At 38.5% G+C, this 23689-nt stretch overlaps 1 protein-coding gene across 4 annotated transcripts in view; it reads left to right on the forward strand.

Annotated features, from left to right (window-relative positions):
* Positions 1-23689, forward strand: part of FOCAD (focadhesin) — a 97280-nt gene that overhangs the window by 66006 nt on the left and 7585 nt on the right. For all 4 annotated transcript variants that reach the window (XM_064641564.1, XM_064641563.1, XM_064641566.1 and 1 more), the window contains 15 exons: positions 1148-1189; positions 2479-2587; positions 3099-3215; positions 6977-7215; positions 8641-8730; positions 11806-11953; positions 13857-13976; positions 14888-15010; positions 15850-15927; positions 16292-16363; positions 16545-16647; positions 17754-17834; positions 18897-19025; positions 21222-21337; positions 23080-23340. In XM_064641564.1, coding sequence (XP_064497634.1) covers positions 1148-1189; positions 2479-2587; positions 3099-3215; positions 6977-7215; positions 8641-8730; positions 11806-11953; positions 13857-13976; positions 14888-15010; positions 15850-15927; positions 16292-16363; positions 16545-16647; positions 17754-17834; positions 18897-19025; positions 21222-21337; positions 23080-23340 — 1828 coding nt within the window. The remainder of the gene's footprint in view (positions 1-1147; positions 1190-2478; positions 2588-3098; positions 3216-6976; positions 7216-8640; positions 8731-11805; positions 11954-13856; positions 13977-14887; positions 15011-15849; positions 15928-16291; positions 16364-16544; positions 16648-17753; positions 17835-18896; positions 19026-21221; positions 21338-23079; positions 23341-23689) is intronic.

Raw genomic sequence — 23689 nt, forward strand, 5'->3', positions numbered from 1 at the left:
AATTTCAGCTCTGTATTTCCTAAATAGTATTAATGTAAGCTATGTAAAAAATTAAGAGAATTCCCTTTAACAGGAAAGAAATCAAAGCAGTAAGTAAACTGGGAGCTGAGTATTAGATTTTGTTTCTTTTCCAGTTCCCACTTGAGAGAGCTTCAGAGCTCTAACTTCAGTAGCCATTAAGCAGTTCTGTTGCCCACTGGGTTTAACCTTGTTGTGGACAACTTGATATAAACTTTAGTGTTAATGCTTTATTGTGTAAGTACTGTGCAATTCTGCATTGCTATTTATCGAGTTGTAAATACTTCTAGTGTGGGTAGGTTTGACACTGTGCGAAAGCAGTGTGATTAGGAAGGAGAACCTGGGTAGGTTTCTTTGAAAGCCTGATGTAACTCAGTCTTATAACGTACAGCCCTGTTTTAAGAGACATGCATCTTCAGTCTTCTAATCACATGTTATGAAAACTGTGATTGAAGAGTTGTCTTTTTCTGTATGACATTTGTGGCCATGATAGTATTGAATGTTGTAGTATAGAGGATCTCTCTCCTCACCCACATCTGCCAATACAGGAGATTTATTGCATCTCTCCTTCTGTCTAGATATGAGTGCACAGCTGCAAACAAGTAGCCTATTATAAATCAACTACAGTAAGGTGTGAGAAATTGTAACTACTCCTATGGCTTTCATTTAATAGGTTCAGGTTACTGTATACCTAATAGCGTAACTGCCCATAGAGGTTTCCAAAATATAGTTAGTGTTGAATAAATTGTAATGGTTGACCATTGTAAAATATTCGGATTTTATTATGCTAAGACATAGCACAGTGATCTGGAAACTTATGTGTTTGATGTGCTCCAAAAGCAGATTTATGGCTATTGCATGAACCAGCATTTTACAAAAAGTGGTCCTAAGTCAAATAAGAGCCCTTTACAAACACTGGGAGTGCACATGAGCATGAAGAAATGTTGGGTGGTACATAAGTATTTTTACAAATTAAATGCTTGTAATTTTTTTTTTTTGCGCTAAGTGTTCTGATAGATAGCCTGAATTGTTAACCTAGAATGGATACATGTAAGGCATAAGTGGAAGTTAGCTAAGTTCATACTATAGTATAGTGAATGTTGTGTAAATTCTTTCTGTTCCGTTGCAGGGTCAGAGATATGTTGACCAATGTCATCAAAGGTGCTTCCAAGTAAGAGCTGCTAAATTATCGTGGATTATTTTTTTTCCCATATTTTCAATAAAGAGTAAGACACTGCTTTTTTCCTCATAGATCTTGTGAAGATGATGATTTTTAACTTCATGAAATTTAAAGCATCCAGTTTTCATGAGTTTGTAGATTTAGAAGTTTCTCTCTGTTTGAGGTACATCATGAAATGTAGCCTTTTAGGAGCTGATGATAAAAACGAACAAAGGTTCCATACATAAATTAGGAGATTATTTAAGGTGAGAGATCCTGAAAGACTTGAAAATACTAAAGTACCTAGCTGAAATTATCTGTAGGTATCTCTTACCTGAAAGGAAATAGTTTCAGTGTTCCAAACAACAACATTCCACCAAGACTCATGTGTCTTATTTTAAAAATTAGAAATCCAGAAAATATTTTTTTGTGATAATGAGATTTTTGAATCTGGAACACAAGCCCAAAATTGCAGTATAGGTGTATTTTTACAGCAGCAGTTGAAATTTTTAGAAACGGAAGACTGATGAAAAGATGTACTGGTCTGTAAGTGGTCTAGTACAGTTGTATTGTTCAGCTGCTTTTGTCAAATAAGACAGGATTATATTGCAGTATGTTTTGCTGGAATGACTGGGATATCAACCTATATCTTTTTATGAAACTGAACACAGTTATATTCTCTCTTGTTGATGACGGATTTTCTTTCTTGAGCTCCTTAAAAGTTTGCACTGTTGTAGAAGATAGTACTCTTTGAAACCTATCATTTACTATGATATTAATGTTTTTGTAGCATAGGGAGATAAATCAAAACGTTTTTTTCTTTAAAGCTGATATTTCAAGGATCACTGCTCTGCTAAATCTCCTGATGCTGTTGCAGTGAAGTGACACCTGCCTCTCTAGCATTCTCCATTAGAAAAGATTTTTGGTGTGCCCTCTGTAGAGATGGTACTAGCTAAGACAACTGGTGCATTTCTGTGAGTGCTACTTGCTCTGCAGGATAGCAGTCCTCATTATAGTGGAAGGAAGCTTCTGGTTTTTTACAACTTTGTGTGTGCTTGGCTTTATATAAAAGACAGACAAGAAAAAAAAAAGACTGAAACACTTCTCTCCCCCATTCTTCTTGAATTCCTGAAGACTAAATGCAATAGATTTTTGCTGACCTAGAAGACAGCCCAATAAAGTTTCTAGGTTCAAAGGCCTTGCCTCCTGGACCACCTGTAGCATAACTTTTCTGCTCTGAGATGTGTGTTTCTACTAGCATCTCTATTATATTTCTTAACTATTTGCCTCTTTCTCTCCAGAGACAGCCCAGTGGTGAAAGGAAACTCTATTTTTGCCTTAACTAGTCTTGCAGTCGCTGTAGCTAAATATGAAAGCAGCCTTTCCTCGGACACTGAAGGGGTGCCTGAGGTGAGTCAATCTGTGAGAGAGTCCCTATCTTAGTGGGACATAATGAAGTAAAAAGACTAGGTGTTTGGGGGGCTGGAAAGTGGGTGTGAAGTACTTCACCTTTTCAAGTTCAAATTTCACCCTGCTCAGTGAATGCCATCTGGTAGCTGCTGTGTGATCTATACAAAAGCAGACCAGAGTGTGAATGTGCCTTATCACAAGACGCATAATGACTAACTCATTTATTTGTTGGTTTTGACAAATGAGATAGAGGTCATTCTATGGACACTGAAAACTGAACCAACCTCTTTTCTCATAATTTTTGGTTTCACTGAATGATACTTAATCAAAAGTAGTGTCTGGAGAGTCAGCATTGATAAGTATATATCATGCTACTTACAGTACATAGAAATGACAAAATAGCCTCATTCACAAAGAAGTACAAGTGGAACATCAGCAGCTGAGCTTCTTTTTATGTAGAACTTGATTTAAGAAAAGAAGAATGATGAATATTTGCGCTTGATTTTTGCAGACTGAACCGGATTTTATTCCCATGAAACACTGGATTTCTATGGTCACAGAGACCCTCTTGAGTATTGTGAATAGTCGCTACCAGCCTAAAGGTCAAGTCTTCCCATGGTTCTACCAGGTACATGCTGTGGTATTAGAGACAAGGCAGTATATCTGTATTTCATACCTGGAGTTCTTATCATGAAGTTTCCTGCTTCTCTTTGAGCTGTAGTAGTTATAATACAGGAAAATCAAAATTTTTCTTGCTCTTGTTCTTTTTCTTTCAATGCTTTTATTTGTGGTTGCCTTAAATTTTTGTCTTTATTATCAAAATGGTAAAAAACACATGTAATGAATAAAGGAAATTTTAAAAACCAAAAAAAACCCTTATATATAACCTAGAATTTTTGGCTTGTTTATGCAAAGCAAAACCATCAAACATGAACAGTCTCTCCTTAGACTCTGCTGTCAAACTCCTGAGGGATTCTCACACCATTTCTCAGGACTCTGAAATGCATGCTTTCTGAAAATCTAATAGTTATGGAGCAGGTGATTCTTATTTTACAATCTCTTTTGAACCCCTTAGGGCCAGTAGAAGTTGTATCATATGTGCTTGCAGTGTAATAACCAGCCTGAAATTCTCATGCCATTTAAGTGTTAGGCAGTTCTCAAGTAGGACCTAGAGATGGACTGAAAGCTCAGTATAGACCTTAAAGAACAGGTATTGCTAACCCTTTACTATCTGTGGTCAAATGACCAAGTTGGAAATTCTTTGTGTCATAGATGCAGAGGAGAACTTGGGTTCTTCATGGCCAAGTAACAGCCTGCTAGTGTATCATGATGATTTTTAACCAGAACTTCAGTAATTGCATTCATGAACTACGTTCAGTCCGGTAGTGAGATTTTATTATCAAAAGGTGAAAATTACTGATGGAACTGAGTTAGCTCTGGCATGTGACCCTCTGTCATCACTGAAAGGGGGTAGAGATCACCAAATAAATGACTGCTAGCTTGTTTGGGCATAAGAAGATTCAGCACTTGGTTAGCATGAGCAATTCTTGACAAATTGTTTTATGATTCATGCCTTTGAAAATTATGCTGTTTAAAATGGGATTTTGAGATGGAAAAATGTTATGTTTCATTTCTAAAATCCATCCTTTAAAAAAAAATAAATCTTAGAATTTTACAAACATAAGGCACACAATAGAAATCACTGTCTTGTGGACCGCCTTGCATCCTGATGGGATATTTTTCTTTTCAGAGTTGCATGTGGAAGATGATAAATATACATTAGGCTATCACTTACAATCAGTCCATTACTTTATAAGTAGAGGTAGTTGTGTGGACTTTACCTTTCAGAATGAAAAGAAAAGGGATCTTTCTTTTAGAAAGCAACTCTACTGGTTATCACAGAACCACAGAATGGATAAGGTTGGAAAGGACCACAGTGGGTCATCTGGTCCAACCTCCCTGCTCAAGCAGGGTTACCCTAGAACATGTGGCATGGGGTTACATCCAGATGGTTCTTGAATATCTCCAGTGAGAAGACTCCACAACCTCTGTGGCCAGTCTCTTTGCCAGTGCAAAGTCATTCACACAGTAAAGAAGTTCTTTGTCATGTTCAGGTGGATCTTCCTGTGCATCATCTTCTGCTCATTGCCTCTTGTCCTGTTGCTTGGTACCACCGAGAAGATCCTGGATTCACCCTCCTGAAACGCTCCCTTCAGATACTGATAGACACTGATGAGGTCCCCTCTCAGTCAGCTCTTCTCAAGTCTGAACAGGCCCAGCTCCCTCAGCCTTTCCTCATAACAGTCCTTTAATCATCTTTGTCACCCTTTGCTGGATCTACTTCAGGAGCTCCATGTCTCTCTTATTCTGAGGAGCCAAGAACTGGACACAGCACTCCAGATGTGGCCTCACTCAGGGCTGAGTAGAGGGGCAGGATCACCTCCTTTGACCTGCTGGCAATGCTTTTCCTGATGCATCCCAGGATTGCACTGGCCTTCTTGGTCACAAGAGCACTGCTAGCTCATGAACAGCTTGTTGTCCACCAGGATCCTCAGGTTCTTCTCCGCAGAGCTGCTCCCCAGCAGGTCAACCCCTAGCCTGGAACTGGTACCTGGGTTATTCTGTTCAGGACTCTGCATTTGCCTTTGTTGAATTTCAAACAAGTCTCTGCCCATCCTTCCAACTTGTCGAGGTCCTTCTGAAGGGCTGCACAGCCCTCTGGGGTATCGGCCAGTCCCCCCAGCTTTGTGTCATCAGTGAACTTGCTGAGGAGGCATCTGCCCCTTCATCTAAGTCACTGATGGAGAAGTTAAACAATACCGGGCCCATTATTGACCGTTGGGGGACACCACTAGTGATAGGCCTCCATCTAGACCCTCTGCCACTGATTACAGTCCTGTGAGATCTGCCATTCAGCCAGTTCCCAATCCACCTCACTGTCCACTCATCCATTCCACACTTCCTGAGTTTGCCTATGAGGATGTTGTGAGAGACAGTGTTGAAGGCCTTACTAAAGTCAAGGTAGACAATGTCCACTCCTCTTCCTCATGTATCCAGGTAATTGTCCAATCATAGAAGGCAACCACATTGGTCAAGCATGATTTCCGTTTAGTGAATCCATGCTGACTGCTTCTGATCACCTTGTCATCCATGTAAATAGGGAGGGCCTCCAGAATGAGGCTCTCCATCACCATTCCAGGGATTGAGGTGAGGCTGACTGGCTGTTAGTTTCCTGGGTCATTCTTCTTGCCTTTTTTGAAGACCAGGGCAACATTTGCTTTCTTCCAGTCCTCAGGAACCTCTCCTGATCATCATGACCTTTCAAAGAAGACCATGAGCAGCCCAACTCTGGTGTCCATTAGCTCTCTCAGCACTCATGGATGCATCCCATCAGGGCCCATGCACTTGTGGATGTCATGATTGCCTAGGTGTTTTCTAACCCAATCCTCCTTGACCAAGGGAAATTGGTCTTCCTTCCAACATTCCTTTACCCTGGTCTCCTGGGTCAGAGATTCCTGAGAACTGGTCTTGTCAGTGAAGACTGATGCAAAGAAGGCATTCAGTAATTATGCTGTATCTGCATCCTGTGTTACCAGGGTCCCCGCTCCATTTAGCAACAGGCCCACTAAGGGTAATCCCTTAGTTTTCCTCTTATTATTGATGGATTTGGAGAAGCTCTTCTTGTTGTCTTCTTGTTGTCCTTGACATCCTCAGCCAGATTTATTTCCAGATGGGCCTTGGCATTCCTTTTCTCATTTCTAGTTATTCTGACAACCTCTCTATATTCATTCCAAGTGGCTTGACCCTGCTTCCTGCATGCATGTAGGTCTCTTGCCCCCTTTGTGTGAATTCTTGCATTAGGATGCATCACTCTTGAGGAGTTCCAAGGTCTTCTGATATTTTGTCATTCTAGGTGTGATGCATTTGAGGTAATACTTTTTCCAACTAGCTAAATTCTATGTGTGTTATATTTAAATAACACATAATGGCTGGTTTTTGTTTGCTCTTCTGGTCATTTTGCTGGATATTTTTACAAGGGGGATGAAAACTAATGTAGACCAATGCATTTAGCTGTTAAATTCTAGTTGCATACTGTCTTATCATTTGATTTGTTTCATACTTAACAATCTTATTTATACTTTGAAATTATATTCTGAATTGCCCTAGTTTTGTGCTGCTTAGAAGGTAAACCAAATGGAAAAGTTACAATAGGCAGTTCCATGAAATACTATTTATTGCAAGATTGAATACGTTTGTGCTGCTTTTTTGCTCTATAGGTATTTATTTTAAATTCCTGAGGTGCTGAGTGTTACTACCTGGAAAGGAATTTTATTTCCTTCCTTCAAGAGGGAAGGGGAAAGAAAATTCTTTTTTGTGTTTTTTTTCTAGAAATCCTATTCAGGTGAAAATACTGCTAGTATTATAGCTCGTTCCTGTGCAGCCACAGCTTTGTCTCTCCTGGTGCCAGTTTTTATCATATCATGCAAGGAGAAGGTTGAGGAGATCCTGAATATGTTGACTGACAGGTTACCTGGGAAACCAAATGCTGATGAGTCTCAAGCTGTTCAAATCCACATGGGTCTTGGTTTGGGGTTGTTTATCTCATGTTTGTATGATGAAAAAGTCAGGTAAGGATTACGGTGTGTAATGTAGTTGTGCAAATAACTTCTTTTTTTCTGCATGTGGCCTGAAGTTCTGAGGAGTTAAAGTATTTATAAGTCATAGGCAAATGATTCTTAAGGGGCTTTGCAATATTCCTTAAAAAATGCTTGTTATTATCAGTCCTCACCCCTTGCCCCACCCCTTGCCAGAGCTGTCTGAGTATTTTGTCATTCTTTCAGGATGAATGATTGATTTTCATAATATCCTAAGATAAATGTTCAAAACAATCACTTAGAAGAGCCACACATATGCTTTTAAATGGGACTAGCTGCCCTAGAAGATTTAATTGTAAAATAATTCATAGTTCTCATTGGTTTCTTTCTAAGTAGTGCTCTGGACACTGGATAGTATCCATTTACATTGTGTGAATTACACATATGAGGGTGGAGCTACAACAGAAGTAGCGTAATGGACTGTCTTCAAAATGTGCTGCTACAGCTATGTAGGCAGCAAAGAGATGTTTTGCACTTGGTAGAAAATGCCTCGTTTTCAGAAGAGTTGGCCTCAGTTGAAAATTTCTGATGATTCCAAAGAAATTAAGAAAGTGAGTTCAGCTTTATACTCCTCCAGTTTCTTGATTTCTGGGGATCCTGTCTTCATATATACCCATAACAAATGTTTAATTGGTGCACAAGCACAGGTATCGAACGGATTTGACTGGTAGTTGTTAATTTACTTGGTGAAGCTCATGTTTCCAAGGCATCTGCTTTTAAAATACTGTGCAGCATTGCTCAGTTATACCCTTCATGCTTTAGTGTCTGGATGCCTTGCTGCCACTGACTCGGCCACATAGTTTGGGAATGGACTATCTCTGGATGATTAATCAGTGGTGACAGCTGAGCTACACACAAGCATTAAAAAGCTCTTAAAGAGAATAAAGGCAGATCAGCATGGTATTTTGGAGTATGTGGATCTTTATTTTGAGGGGTTGGGTTTGTTTGGCGAGGGATGTTGAGGTGAATACATTTATCTAACCATTTCTTATGGACTGTTTTTACTCTTCCACTGTCCTGTATATTTTGAAAGCTTAATCTTGAACATTCTTCAAAGCATTGACTTGCAACAACAGCAAAACTCATAGGGATGTCGCTATAGATAATATCAGGTCATAGTTTCCATTAAGAATGTCTGTTCATTAATAAAACTGTGTACATATTTTAGAAGAAAGGAGTCCCTATGACATCTTTGGAGTGAGATGTAAATGCTTCATTTTCTTATCAATAGGTTAGGCAATGAGATGGAGGGAGATTTACAGAACTAATAGTTTAAAATGTCATGAATTTTCAGCTTATAAATAGTTACAGGTCTAACTGAGATCATGTTTTATCAGAGTCTTCCTCTCATTGGATTTTTTTTGTTGTTGTTGTTTCTCTTTTGGTTTGGTTTTGTAGTGATATACCTGGTCAACAGATGAACTTGGTTCTGATGAAGTCCCTGGATATGCTGGAGGACTGCTGCTTTGACACCAATCTGGAGTACACGTGAGTTTCCTTTATTATTTATGAAACCTTATTTTGAGCTCCACCTTTTTAACTCATGCTTTTATTCCTTAATTCTACACAGAAGAGTATAAAGATAGGATAAGGAGACAGCCTGTTTTCAATACTTCTACGGAATCACCAACTCATACAGTCTGGAAAGGACCTTTGGAAGTCCACTTGACTCAGTCATGGACTTGGGCTACATTGCCCAAAGCTTTACAGTCAGAGTGTGAAACCCCCAAGGTTGGAGAACATGTCTCTGGACCCTGGCTCTGCTTTTGGACTGCCCTTATCTCCATGAGAACATCTGATGTTTCAGCTTGTGCCCACTGCCTTTTGGCCTCCCACCATGTAAGAGCCCAGATACATATCCTCAATTCTTTTCTGTCATTGCTTGAGATAACTGCTAGGTGCCCCTCAAGCCACACATATATGTGTACAATACAGTGTGAGCTCCAGGAGCAGCTGCCTCATTTAGCAAATTTATCTGGGAGAGCCATGCCATTAATTTAACAGCTGTGGATGGCATGTTGAATACTGAATAAAACAAATATATTTGATTAAACCAACTGAAGCTATGCCTCAGATGTCCCAAGGAGAGCAGTGGTCCACCAACAGGGCAAGAAATTATTGAAAGGCATTGCACGATTACTAGGATTGACAAACCTGGAATAATGGAACAATAAAACACATCTGTCAGTTGTCATTAGACAGCTAACATAACATGGTCGTGTGTTTCTTCCACAGTAGTCATTTCCCTTTCAAATCAGAGAAGAACTGCAGTATCTTGAGCGCCTCAGTGTGGGTGCATAAGGTTTTCTTTGATTTTGAGCATTACTTCCTTATTCACAGGAAACAGCAGTAATTCCCTTTTGCCTTTGCTCTCCCTTCTCCAGGGGACTTTCTGAAAAGCTGTGAGGTGTCACAGCTGTGCACCATTGGGCTGTGAACCTATGTAGCTTAAGTGAGGATTTGTGTTGTCTGTTGAGTGGCACAGAGTGAGACACACAGTGCACAGGGGATGTACCAGCTATGCCCCTTCGTTATACCTATTGCTGCTAGTTTGTGCAGCCTGTTAGCTGGAGATCAAGGCCTCACGGAAAAGCCAAGCCGGACTTCTCTGGTGGTGAGAGATGCCAGAAGAATATGAAACAATGGCAAGCAAGAGAGGGAAGATTGAAGGGTGGGGTAGTTTTTTATGCCTGTGGTTTTTAAAGGTTAAGTTGGTGTCTAGTATGAGCATTCTCTGTAAGCAAACAAGTAGTGTAAAGCTGTAAACATTGTGGACTTGTCCAAATTTTGCATTTCCGCACTTGTAAACTGCTATTCCAAAGGAAGGTCCTTTCCAGCCTTTTCATCCAGTGTGACACGGGCATGGCCAGCTGTGAGACATGAGCATTAGACTGACCTTCTCATCAGTGTTTCACCCCTTCTAAACTGGTGATTCTCTTTTTCCCTAAAAACAGGCTGTCTGTTTTGAGCTTAGGTTTGTCAAGCAGCACAGGTGTGGGAGTCGGTGCTGGCCAGACTCAGATTGCCCCCAGTGGGAGGCAGGGCTCCCAGCACCCTGGTGCTCTGGCAGTATAACACTCAGAATGTGCTGGTAAATCTGAGGTATCGTGTGAATAAAATGCACTTAAATACTCATTTTATGTAGTTCACAAACAAGGTGGCCAAGTGAAAGTAATTGTTAGTTTAAAAAAATTGTTAGTTTTAAAAAGGGGAGCAAAATTTTAGTCTTGCTTTAGTCCCCACTTATGTTTTGAGTCTCTATTAATAGAGTCAGTAATATAAAATTATGTAGCTCTAATGAGAAATTCCATCTTCTGTGTAGTTTTGTCAACAAGCAGTAGTGTAAACTTGGGTATAGAACTCTTGTGTATAAGCCACATCCTTATTTTTGTTGGCTGTTCATGAATTCAGATACACAAGCTGCTTAAAAAGGTTTATTTGATTTTCTTTGCTGGAAAAAGATACCACTGCCAAGACACCACTCCAGGTCTTCTAGCCATGGTCAGTCATCTTTATCCACAGTTACTGTAAAACATTAGCTTATAAATATGACTGAAGTTATTCTCAGAAGTTTCTTTTTCACCTAGCTGAGTAAAAGCAGTAACTCTTTCCATTTTTAAGTTGGATAGGAGAAGCTTGGAAGAATGCCTAAGATCCTAGCCACGTTCATTTGACTGCTCACTGCCCACTACATGCATTGTCAGGGAGATGTGTGAGGGGGAAAAAATTATCTTCAGATAAGAGTTGTTTCTTTGAGCTATTGTGGATGCATGCCAGTGAGAGATCACTGTCAGAGGAGTCTGGTATGCTTTAGTATCTCGTGATGGCAACCAGAACTGTTTGAGAGTGTTCTGACAAAACTGATGACTTGGAACTTGCTATGGGTGCACAGGTACAGAATTTAATAAGAGTTCTCTGTTCCAGAATGGAATTTCTGGTCAAATATGATAAAGAGGCAGAGACTATGAAGCTGTTTGTGCCAGATGCCCTGTTAAATTATATGCTTTGAAGCTGTGTTCTTGTTGCAATTTTAAATATCCACAGCATCAGTTAGTTGTGCTAGTTATGCCTGCCCTGATGAAGCTGATCCACTGTTGCATATGCATATGAAACAACCTCTTGTAGGAGTCTGACAGCACCAGATTCTAATATAGCCAGTGAATCTGCAATTAGTATGTTTAACGGGGATATTCAGACTTTATATGATCAGGATAAATCACGCTTAAAAGTTTGGATCCGTACTTCCTTCATACTAGCTGATGTAGTTGTTGTTGGAGTTATTGGTTCTTCAGAGGCAGAAGGAATAATGGGGCTGTATGTGTAGGATTTGTTATTTAAATATACATTTTCTTCTTATGTTCTTCTTTCATCCTGTGTCTCGCAAAAAGCATGTGTGAAATAAAAATCATTTGTAAAATCGACTATGGTAAGTAATTATACACAGGGCTAGTTATCAAGCAAGGCCAAGAAGTCTTCTTACCTAGCAACCTGTGTTGGGGTTTAAAGAGAGTTCAGAGCAGCCAAAATGTACTTAATTGGTTTTTCTTTTGTTTTCTCTTAAAGCACTGGATGTATTTTAGGAGTAGGACTTGTTCTTTCGTTCATGAGCCACAGTAGCCAAACAGAATCGCGAGTGCATGTTTCCGCTTCATTGCGAAAACTCTGCAAATACCTGGACAGCAGTGAGGACCAAAGCAGATGGGTCCGGGAGGTATGAACTCTTTTAACACAAATTTTAAATCTTCCTTTTACTTTGTTGCCTCCCTTTAATAACTATAGTCTTTTTACTGAAGCTTTTTCTGTCTGTAGTACTGAAATGCTTGATTTGTGTTTTTTCTTTCACAATATGTGGGTTTATATCTGCTGAAAAAACAATAATAGTAATAATAAAATAACCTGTAATTCTACACAGACATTAAGAATCTGCCTGAAAAGATAACAGACATAATCCTTTGAAGGGCTTCATTAATTCCTTAACCCTAAATTAAATTGTTGAAAGTTGGGTCCTGAATAACTGTGGATATGGGTCCACATTGTACATATGGATATGTACAATTGTTTACTGCTCATCTGATCTACTAGAAAGCAGACAGCATGTTACTCTGAGAGAGAACCTTAATGCTAATACTTCCTCCTTCAGTATGCCCTCTGTATCCTTTGAAAGCTGCTGTCACTAGCTAATGTGAATCTTGTACCTGTGCATGCTGCTATGGCCCTATTTGCTATTGTCTTTGTAAGTGTGTTTTAAAGACTTAAACCGAGTTCTGCTAAATTTGAGCATGCATTTCAGGGTTTTTTTTCCCCAGGATATGTCCTGTAAGTCTTGATACAGCCTGTGCGCTTAGCCTATAACATTGTTGAGGTAAAACTTGATAATGAAAGCTGGTGAAATTGAAGAGTTTGCAACAGAAAACAGTCAGAACAAGCAGGCGTTTTGCACCTAAAAAGCAACCCTCTCTGTACATGATGTATGTAAGCCCTCAGCAGCTGAACAGTTGAGTTGCATAATCCTCTGTTTTTCCTAAGAGAGTTAATAGAGACTGATAGTATTATTCTCTTCCTGCTCTTAGTATTGTTCTGAAAGCCCTTTATTAAAGGTCTTCTTTGATGGAGTTTAATTTTTGTGGCAGTAAGTCTGTGTTGGAGATTAGCCATTTGCAGTTTATGTTTCATGCATTAAAATGGCTTACAGCTATGAAATAATATATCTGTCCCCAGAGATCTTCAAGTGCATTACTGAGTTTAAACTGATTTCAGTACAGCAACTTCTGAGATTAAAGGTAGCAGCTGTTTAACATCATGAGATAGTTTGGGATGAGAAGCAAAACCTACCCTTTCCACTTAAAATCTCTGTAAGGAATTGTACAGAAAATTACATGAATAAAGTTTGGCCAGCATCCTAGGATGAATGAGAGGCACAAGAGGCTCTTCCAGAGCTGTAAATGGCTGGGATATAATCCTGTACTTGAGAGGTAATTTTGGCCTGCTGTAGCAAGAGGTGCAATCTGAGCATTACTGCTCCAAGCCAAATTGTTGTCCATCCTGCACAGTAGGTAGGTGCTCTCTACTTTCCTTATAGTCATGTGTTCTTCTGCTGCTTAACTTTGGTACAGAGCAGGTTAAGCAGTTGGCACACTTGCCTTGTTACCTTGTTGAGAGTTCAGTGTTTGTTTCCTTATTCTCCATAACTAAGACAGAAAAAAAGAAAAACAGCGTTGCTGGTGCATCCTTCTGCAAGGACAGGAGGCTAGTGTTGTGGGCTATGTGTGAGAGAGAGTTCTACTATGGGCTCATTTTCTGGCCTGGTGGACCTAATTGTAGCCCTTATGGGATCACAGCATGCTGAGTATGCTTACATAAATAATGATCAGCGACTTGTGTTAAGGAGAATACCTACATTTGTGTGGGAAGTCAGAAGTTTGACCTCTTTAAAATCAGAAGTACTACCAAGCTTTAGTTGTATATGTTTAACATTAACATTAATGAAGAATCTTTCAGAGAGAATAAACATTGGAAAGTATAAATTGACAAAGTTATGTCTTCTTATCATGCTGGCAGGTTATTCATTGTGAATGTTGCTACAGTGAATTTTATTAGAATTAAATCTTTTTCAGGTGCTTGCATATTCAGTGGCCTGTTCCTGTGTCTCTGCTTTCAGTGTTGGAATCATAGAAGCAGCTGAGGCTGAGGAGGCCATGAACAAGCTACGGACCTTAGCAGAAAATAACCAGCAGGTGCTTGGGTTTTGCTTCAGTTCTGTTTTTCTCCTATCTATTTAATATTGGATTCTGCTTTACCTAGACTGTAAGTCTAGAAAATTATACTGATCTACTTTCATCCTTAACAAGTGTTGAGTGTGCTGTGCATACGATGCGATTACCAAGGTTATCACTTGATTCACTGATGTGTTGCCTACAGGTGTATGGCAATTACCAGATGGTGAAATAAAGGCAGGTTTTATGTGTTTGATTTCATTTAAAAGGGAAGTTGGTATTTTTGAGTTCTTCATGTCTTTAGTCCCTACATCCTGCCAATTTTTGTCTCTTTTATAGCATGTTTCTTAAAAATCTTTTTCTTGGTAGAAAAATACGTCAACTGTGCTCTTCTGAATGTTTGCTTTCCCTTAGCCTCCAGACAATACATCATAACCTTAGCCACAGCTTCCTCCAGATGTATGTTTCATTCCTAGTGTCCTAGGGTACCCCCAAAAAATGCAAAAAATAATCTCCATATCTTAGTGCAGGTTCTTTTCTGTTAAATGGTTGCCAGGAAAAAAAGGAGCCAGGAAGAGGCAAACATTGTGAATCAAAGCCTGGTATTACACTAATCAGCTGTTCAGAATGTTCATCTGAAAAATAGGAAGTCAGAACAACCTACCTGTGCTACAGCTTTTTATCGCCATATCAGAAAGTTTGCTCTAAAGTAAAGACTCTGTATGCCAAAGATCAGTATTTAATCTCAGAAAATCTCATGATGCTTGCCATGAGAAAACACTTGTGAAAACACAAGCAATCCAGTATTTTGGACAATGACATTGCTTCTAATTATTGGGAAATAATAAGTATTTAGGTAAGGTTTCCATAATAAATGTTAAAAAGAATCCTTTGTAAGATCTGTTTTTTAATGTGTCCTTTTCATCTTACAGACCTACAGTTTTGCTTTAGCTTTAGGTGCAGTAGTACATGGATTGTCATCTTGTGGTCATGGGAAAGCTGAAGACCTGAGTAACAGACTAATACCAGCCTGGATAAAAATTGTGCTTGCTGAGGTAAAGGAGTTTGAATTAATATGCTGGTTTGTACTTGTTGCTTTGAGTTGGGTTTTGTTTGCTTGTTTGTTTGTTTGTTTGGGGGGGGGCAGTGTGTCATTTAAAATTAACAGGAGGGACATAATTTTCCTTTCTTCTGCGGGAGTGGTGCTAGGAAAAGTTACTGCTATCTAAACATACTGTTTAGTTGATATTTGGAACCAAAAATACATCTTTGGGCTGTTTGCTAAAGGAAAAAAACCTGTTTCTCTTCTGCTCAGATGGTTTATGAGAAATGCTTATCTCAATGAGATCTTAATTTGGACATTTTTACTAATTTGGAATGTTGTCCAAGGATAAGATCTAAATTATTAAATGAAAATGTTTTGTGAAATTAGGTGGTGCTTGTCAAAATTAGACTAAAAGAATAGTGATTATATTGCCTTAGTTGCTACAATAATTTTAATTTATCTTGTTAGAAAAGTCAGGTGTTTGAAATCAAACTCCAAACTTACACATTAAGATTGCAGCTGAAGGTAAGTATCAGTAAAGAAGCAGTGTTTTAGAGTTGAATTGCACTGGTGTACTTTGGAGAATACAGACTGTGCTAGGAAAAAAAGTGATTTATCAATTCATGATGATTTCAGATTTGGGAGAGTGAGAGAGAAGCTCCGTATGAAGCCTTCACTCATCAAGAGAGGGATAAATATTATCTACCATGCTGGAGTCTGACCTGAAAAGGCTGTTAGGATGAGAGGTGTACAATAGTTATGGTTTTTAAGTTGGAAGAAACAAGTATTTTGTCCTACAGTAGTGTTGTGTGATAACAATGACTCACTAGTTCTGAATTATTCTTCCAGGGTTCTCCAACAATGGAGCGTCTGGCTGCTGTCAGTGGGCTGGTTGCACTGGTGGGCTCTGAAGGAGGCATGATACAGGTGAGAACATGCAAGCAAATGGTACCTTAATCTCATGGAGAAGTTTGGCTTGAAGACAAGATGGAATGGATCTTCTCCATTTTTACAGGAGTGATTATATACCAGGGCATCACATTTTTGCAATAATTCGTATTTGGTATGAATCAAGCGATATTGAATTGCAGTGGGTAAAACTGGGTCCGTTCCATGTTCCCATCATATGTGCAGTGTGGCCCATGTGCAGTGCCACTGGGGAAAACTTTCCAGCCATGTGAGCTTTCTCCTTTTCTCTTCCACTCCACCACAAAAAGGCATGTGTGCAAATGTAATCTGTCTTTTCAGGACCTGTTCTCTGTTTTGTTACATCTTTTTTTTTTTTTGGCAGCTGAAATCTGAGCGTGTGCAGTCCTCACAGTTTCAAAGTAAGCTAAATGAAGTCATCAGAGCCCTTACACAGGTAAGAAGGTGGTCTCTCTTTCCTGCTTTGGATAATCCACTACTGTGGATTATCTTACTGTACTGTGACACCTTGAACAAACAAGTCAAATTTGTTTGAAGAAACTACATAATGTCTGCGTCCAGCTTGAATGAGGCAGTGTAGGGAAATTTGTTCAACTTGTGGTTTCTTGTCTCAACAGATAATCAGTTTCTCAGGACAAGTTGGCCTTCAGACAAATGCAGCAAGACTTCTGGGATGCCTTCACATGTCCTGTTTGTCTTCTACCCAGAACAGGGCATCCGGTAAGGTGTTTTATTATTGCTCCTTAAAGAACATGCAGAAATAGCACATCGCTAAAAAGACATCAAGGGACACGTTACAGGCTTGACATGGCAGCCTTATTTAGTAACTTGACAGCCTTTGAACTGGAGATCTCATGGTCCTGTGTGCCAGCTCTAAAGGTTGAAGTGTGAAGCAGGAATCTGTGTGCTCAGTAGGATCTCCTGCATCTGCTTCTACCTGCAGATTGAAAGTAAGGTTCTAAGTTGTTCTCATCAAACTTGTATATTGCTTCTATATTTTTTTTTAATAGGATAAACTGTAAAGAAGTTTTACACAGAATATGACGCATGTGTTCCACACCTACATTATCCACTCTGTGCCTTGAAAATGGATTAATCTATTCTTTGTTTTAACACTTCCCACTGTATGACAAAGTCCATACTTCCAAACTAGTCCGTAACAAGAGCAAGCTGACTTTTTAGAATTGTCTTCTAGAAGATATCTTCTCTGGTTAGCTGAAGTAAACAAACTAGTGTTATGTGCCCTAGTCAATATATCATTACCTTCTGGTGTTGTTTCAATATCCATTGGTAAAATACAGGCAGGATTATGTCATTGATGAAACTATAGGCAGGAACTAATGAAGTTGAACCTGTTCACTTTGGTGTGAACTAAGTTGGGAACCAATAACAGAAAATGTAGATAAACTTCCTCATCTCAGAAAAAAAGATTGTCTGAATTTTGGCACGCATGCCTGAGGTTAGATAGGTATGGAATGTCACTGTTGTATTAAACTTACTAAAATTTTGAAGCTCTCCCTTTCAAAGCTCAACTTGCATTGCCCAATATTTTTTTAAGGAAGTTCTTATCCCTGACTTTTTAGTTGGTCAAAGAATTTTTTTTTTTCAGACCTGGCACTTCTCACCACTTCTCACCACCAGAAATGTTCTTGCCTTAGAAGTGGAAAGGCAAATGCATCTATCAGTCTTGTGCTCCAAATAGTCACCTACAGAAGTAGTTAGCTCAAACATTGCTCAATTTGGTCTTTAAAAGTACATGGGAGCAGAAGGTTATAATTTTTTGCTGATGATGTTTTAGAATATAAACAGTCCCTTTGTCTTCACAGTTCCTCCAGATTTTAGCTACTTACCTGTAAACAGCTTCATCAGGGCAGCCATTGACTTTGCCATTGAAAGTGGAAAGAAAGGTAAGAAAAGATAAAACTATAGTATTCCTTTGGGAAATTTGTTATGACTCTTAAGGGTAACCCTAATGACCTGCTTTTATTTGCTAAGAGAACTTTTCTAAATGCTAATTTGGATGTTACTGATGCGGGATATTTTAACACAAAAATGAGTAACACTCAAAAAGATAAGGTGGAATTGTGTAGCTAGGTCTTTAGTTTTCTCCATTTAATTTTTGACTTCTTTTCCAGGGGTGAAATGATGTATCTTCCCTGTGGGAATGAAAGTCAAATCACTTTAAGCATTAGCTTGTGTCCTTGGGAATATTCCATCATCAGACCAACTTAATGCTGCTCCTTACTTTGGTAATCCTAGGTTAAGATTCTCTGTAGCAGTGGTATTCTAACAGGTTACTACTATGTGTGATAAACACAAAGGAGCTTGAAGAAAGTATGGTCTTATATGAGGAAGGCTGATAAAGGTAGATGTATTGGAGTAAAGTCTTAAGGGAGATAAAGCAGGGAGGATTACTCCTTTGTGGAGCTAAGTGAACTCACTGCTGTCCTAAGAAGCAAGTTTTGCTTCAAATGGATGTTAAAAATTGCCCATGCTTTGCCTCCAGGAGAACTGTATTATTAACTTGCTGTGTGGAAGTAACACAGTATGTAGCAAAGGTTAGCACTTGCCTGACAATTTTCGTGGCCTGCACCAATAAGATGAGGAAGGAGAGCAGTGTCAGAAAACTTTGCTGTTCTCCCAATAGCAAATGCAAAAATACTATCTTACTAGATGAGGAATATCTGTAATTAACTCATAAATTGACTCAAGAACAAGTAACCAGAAAGTTTCTGTTTGCCAGTAACAAAAAGCCATTTTAGACAGATTAATTTTAAAAATACAGCAGTTGATTATAAACAAGACATAGCTAATTCTCAGATGCAAAAGGAAGTAACAATGATTTCATAATGCTTTTCAGTTCTTCGTTACAGCTTGAACTTCGATGCAGTGTTCACAGTTTTTGGCTGGGTTGTTCAGCCAAATGTCTGTGTATAAAATTCAGGCTCTGATTGAATGTTCTGTTCTAGGTCCTGAAGCTGTCCCAGCTGAGCTGGTGAAAGCAGCATTGGCACCCATTGCATTAATTGGAGAAAGCCATCAGTATCCACCTGTAAACTGGGCATCAGTTCTTTCTCCTTTGATGAGGCTAAACTTTGGTAAGATTAATAGTTTTCTATTAAGTCTTTTGTATTTGCACAAGACTTCTTTACTAATGCAGCATTCACAAACTTTAGAGTCCACTTAGGGACTTGAAGTTAGCGCAGTTATTAAGTGTTTAGTATGCTTTCAGGACCAACTTTTTAATGTTTGCAAGCATGTATTTGTGATCACCATGTGGACACTGTTTTAACACAACAAAAAACTAAAGAAGATCAGAACTGAGAAGTTTAGAGCAGTATTAGAAATTCCCTAAAGCACTGGTGAAAGTAGCCTGAATATTTCATTTGAATTATTTACTGTAAGAAGAATCCATCATGAAACAACATGAAATTGTATCCTATTTTCAGTATCTGCTAAATGCTTGGTCCAGTGTCCATGTCAGAGGCTGCAGGCAGCTTTTTCACATATTTGAACTACTTGGTAGTTCATCTAGCTATCACTAGTTTGAAATATACTCTCTACTAAATTCCACTGGCTGACAGCTTTAAGAATAATTGAAAGAATTTCCTATACTGAGCTCTGCAATACTTATGAATAGCTGAAACTTGTTAAATGTATGAGGGATTTTTTTTCATTCCTGTTTTTTGCTTAGGAGTCTTGCTTTTGTAAATGAGGGAATTTCCATAGGAAACAGTACATTTGTTTTCTTTTTAGACTTCAGACAGCATCGTAGTCTACATTTTTATGCATAAGTTTTCTTCAGTGTCCCTCTGTAGTGTTGTAGAAATTGCACATCCTTCTCTAGATTATAAATGCATTCAGAAATAGGTCTTTCTATGTGCTAATGAGCATATTCATTTTGTACTAGAAAGTATAATGCAGAACAATTGTATTATGACCTAACAGTCCACCTAGAAATGTGATACTCTTAGACACTTTTCTCTGCAACAGCTGTATCATGAATATGTTTGTGAAAATTAGACTACATGCTCAATTCTGTTGGATACTCTATGTTACTCATGTCTGAGAATTCATGACTGGTTTTGTGAACCCGAAGTGTTTCACAGATTCTACTGTGAAGATTTGTTCATATATAAACATGGAAGACAACAGATTGCTTTCCTGTCTTCCAGGGTTTATTGTAGATGTTGCTGAGCAGAAACCATATTACATGATTGTAGTACTATGTTTTTCTTATTCAGTAGTGCTCTGAAGTGAACAGTCTTAGGCAAATCATGCATCTTATGTGTCATAAGATATATAATCTTATAAGCTGTTCAAGGTAGAATTATTCAGTTGTTATCTTGTTAAAATTTCACCCTTTCCAAGCTCTGCAAATTATTTAGTTTCTTTTATAAGATATTTTATTTAGAAGAACCTGACACTGCACTCTTAAATTTTTGCTTTGTTTATGCACTAATGTTAGTGAACTTTATAAAAGTCACACTGTGTTGATTGTCTCTTTCATTACTTAAAGAACATTTGCATTTAAGCAATATTTAAGCTTTATGCTGATGTTTAACAGTAATGGATCTTCTGTCTAATGGGTCAAATGCCAGTATATTACTTAAATTGTTTGTCCTTATGTTGCTGTAGCAGTCATGAACTATATTGAACCCATACCATTGCTCAAAGTACCTCTTCATCATCTTTATGACCAGTCACTCTATTAAGAAAAAGACTGTACCGGTCATTAAAAGGACTTTAAAGAGAAAAAAGTAAGGATTCCATAACCATCCTAATTTCTATGCAAATTAAGGTCTTCCCACGTGCTAACCTGGAAAATGTTGCAACCAACCACCCACGGCGGTAATGGTGATTAACCTCTGTTTGTGACATATTATATGGACATGGGGTACTTGGAAGAGTAGGAACATGTGAACAAATGGTAATTACTCCTGCATTTGAGAGGAAGGGATATTGACTCATCTTTCCTTCTGTGGATTAAATCTTATCTTTATTTGGTGAAGAGGGTTTTTCTTTTTACTTTTCTTAGTATTCCCACATTTTTGTTCTTGAGTGAATTGAAATTAACTTGGACGAATGCTGAGATTTCTTGCTGGAAGTGCATGAATGGGAAGAGGATTCTTCTAACATGTTAACATTAAAAGCCTTAAGTAGCACTTCTAGAAAAATAAGTTGTAATGTAGTGCTCTAGTAAAACAATAGCCCTCCTTTATTTTATGACTTGAGAACAAATTTAAGGCGGAAATAATTTCTTTGTAACTTACGTTTGTTTTCTTCTGTTGTAGGTGATGAGGTAAAACATCTCTGCCTTCAACTGGCTGTGACACAGGCCCAGTCATCTAAAAATGCAGCAATGCTTTTGGGCATGTGGGTGGCACCTCCTCTTGTCTACAGTCTCAGTGTATGTATGTCAGAAAACTTGTGGGAGTTCAGAACCTCTTTCCTATAAAATTCCTCAGTCATGATATTAAGAATGTCTCACCAGAAAAGGATTACTGGTTTCACAGTTCTTCAGAAATACTGTTTAGCAAGTGTTTATAATGAGAGAAATGTTATTCTGGGGCCTTGAAATTCAAGGCAGACTTAAGATCTGGTACACTGGTTTTACATCACTGCTTAAGACCTTTTTCCTCTCTCTCATTTTGTGCTGTAGCTCTGACAACCTGGAGACATAAGAGATGGTATGTAGGGAGAAAAAGTATCTTTTATTATACCAGCTGATTGTATTAGAAAAAGGTCCAACTTAATCTGTGCAGAAGCTTACCTGCTTCTTCTAGAATTGTCTCTTGATCTAGTAAAATACATTATGTCTTGAAAGCGTTGTCTTAATTCTGTAGATTATTGACAGCAGGAGTTCTGGAACACACGCAGACGATCAATATGATCAGCGATGTCCAATTTATTATTTAAATGAGTTAAGTTTTATACAGTTTAGTTTCTTCCGGGTACGTGCTTACAACAAGGTGATCGGATAGCTCAGTCTGTGCACGCATCTCATGCCTTCAGTTCATTGGTTCTGAAGCTCTGTCCACGCGGCCTGACATCATACGTGCCACCCAAAGTCCCTCCTATCAATCCACCTTTAGGGACTTTCCAAGATTCTGCAGGTGTCTCTTTATCTCCAGCTTTCCCACAACTTTCTACTATAAACATACTATTTTCTCATACCTTATAACTATAAACACACAGCTAACAAGTATAAACTCACATAGTTTCACACAGTCTGTAAGTATAAACACCACACAGCTTGCAACTTCCAAAGTTATGTCAAGCAAGGCCTACAAAAATGCAGGAGAAATTGTTCACACAATCCTGATCTCCCAACAGTAGATACCCAAGAGACTAACCTACAGTATGATCAGATTTGGGCTTACCCTCCATTATTTGGGCTTATCCTCCTGTTCTTCTGGAGGAACAGTGTGGACTCCATGGTACAGTATGTAAAACTGTCTTAATTCCACAGTAGGCTTGACTGCACAGTTCTGTCAGTTTATACAAGTTCAGGAGCAGGTTTGTGACAATTCTCAAAAAATTCATTGTGTATTTCTGTGACCTATTACAGTTCTTCAAGGGGTGTTTTTGTCTTATATTTTTTGATTCATTAGTCTTAAATATGCAAACAGCTGGTGGAAATGATAAGATATATAATTGGTAAGGTATCAAAAAAAAAGATTTTATTTCTGAGCACCACATTGCCAGCTGCAGTGGGAATTTGAGGTCACAAAATCAGGTTAGCCAGTGTGTAAGCTCTGCATTTCTTACCAGTAGGTATTCATTCTTCCTCACTAGCTGGCAACATTAATGGTGCCGTGACTACAATACTTCTGTACTTGGCTGTCTAGAGTGTCTGTATGCTTTGTGTAGGAATGCAGTGGGCCCCATGTAGTAAAATCATTCTATCCATACAGAGATGTGGTATTTAGGGTTCATTGAAAGTAAGTTCCTCGATTTTTAAGGAAAACAGAATATTGACGTTTGAACTCATCAAAAGTGGGAGGAAAAAGTGAGAGGTATTGTGATTTTAAGAGTGCTTTTTTAAGTGGTTTTTGAGCCACTTTTTAAATAATTTCATCCTTTATAACAATAGTTCAAAGTCAATGAAGAGGTAGAATCTGAAACTGAGTTAAAGTTTTTCCTTTTCAGATGAAAACTCAGAAGTACCTTTTCATGTCGCTGTCCCTGTGGATGCAACACGTTGCGGAAGACAAACTGCAGTCTTTTACAGAAGTGCTTCTGATACAACAATTTGAAGTGAAGAACCTCACAAAACCCCCAGAAATTTGCCAGTGTGTTCTACATGGGCTTATCCAGGCAATGAAACTTCCCAACCCTGCCCAGTTTTGCTGGAGCTTTCTGTGCCAGGCTGTGGAGAAAATATATGAGCTTCTTCCAAATGAGGTTCAGGTAAGGAATAAGTATGAGGTGTATGAACATTGTAGCTAGATGTTTTTAGTGATGGTAAGTCCCGTCTTTTTGCACTGACCCATCAGATTTGAAAAATGAATTAGTTGTACAATTTTTAATGATAATAGTTAAAATAGTAGCATAATTTCAACTGAAGTTACTTTTGGTTACTTTAGAATATGACATTGTGAACCCAATTTAATGTGTGCTTCTCCCTCATAAGTGATTTGGTAATGGAAAAATACACTATTAATGCTGAAATAGATGTTATTGAAACAGAAGCAGACAACAATTAGAAGGCTTTATTTTTTTTCCTCCACAAGCATTCAGTTTTTCACGGTGATTTAAA

This window comes from Pseudopipra pipra, chromosome Z (genome assembly GCF_036250125.1).
Source record: "Pseudopipra pipra isolate bDixPip1 chromosome Z, bDixPip1.hap1, whole genome shotgun sequence".
Classification (NCBI taxonomy): Eukaryota; Metazoa; Chordata; class Aves; order Passeriformes; family Pipridae; genus Pseudopipra; species Pseudopipra pipra.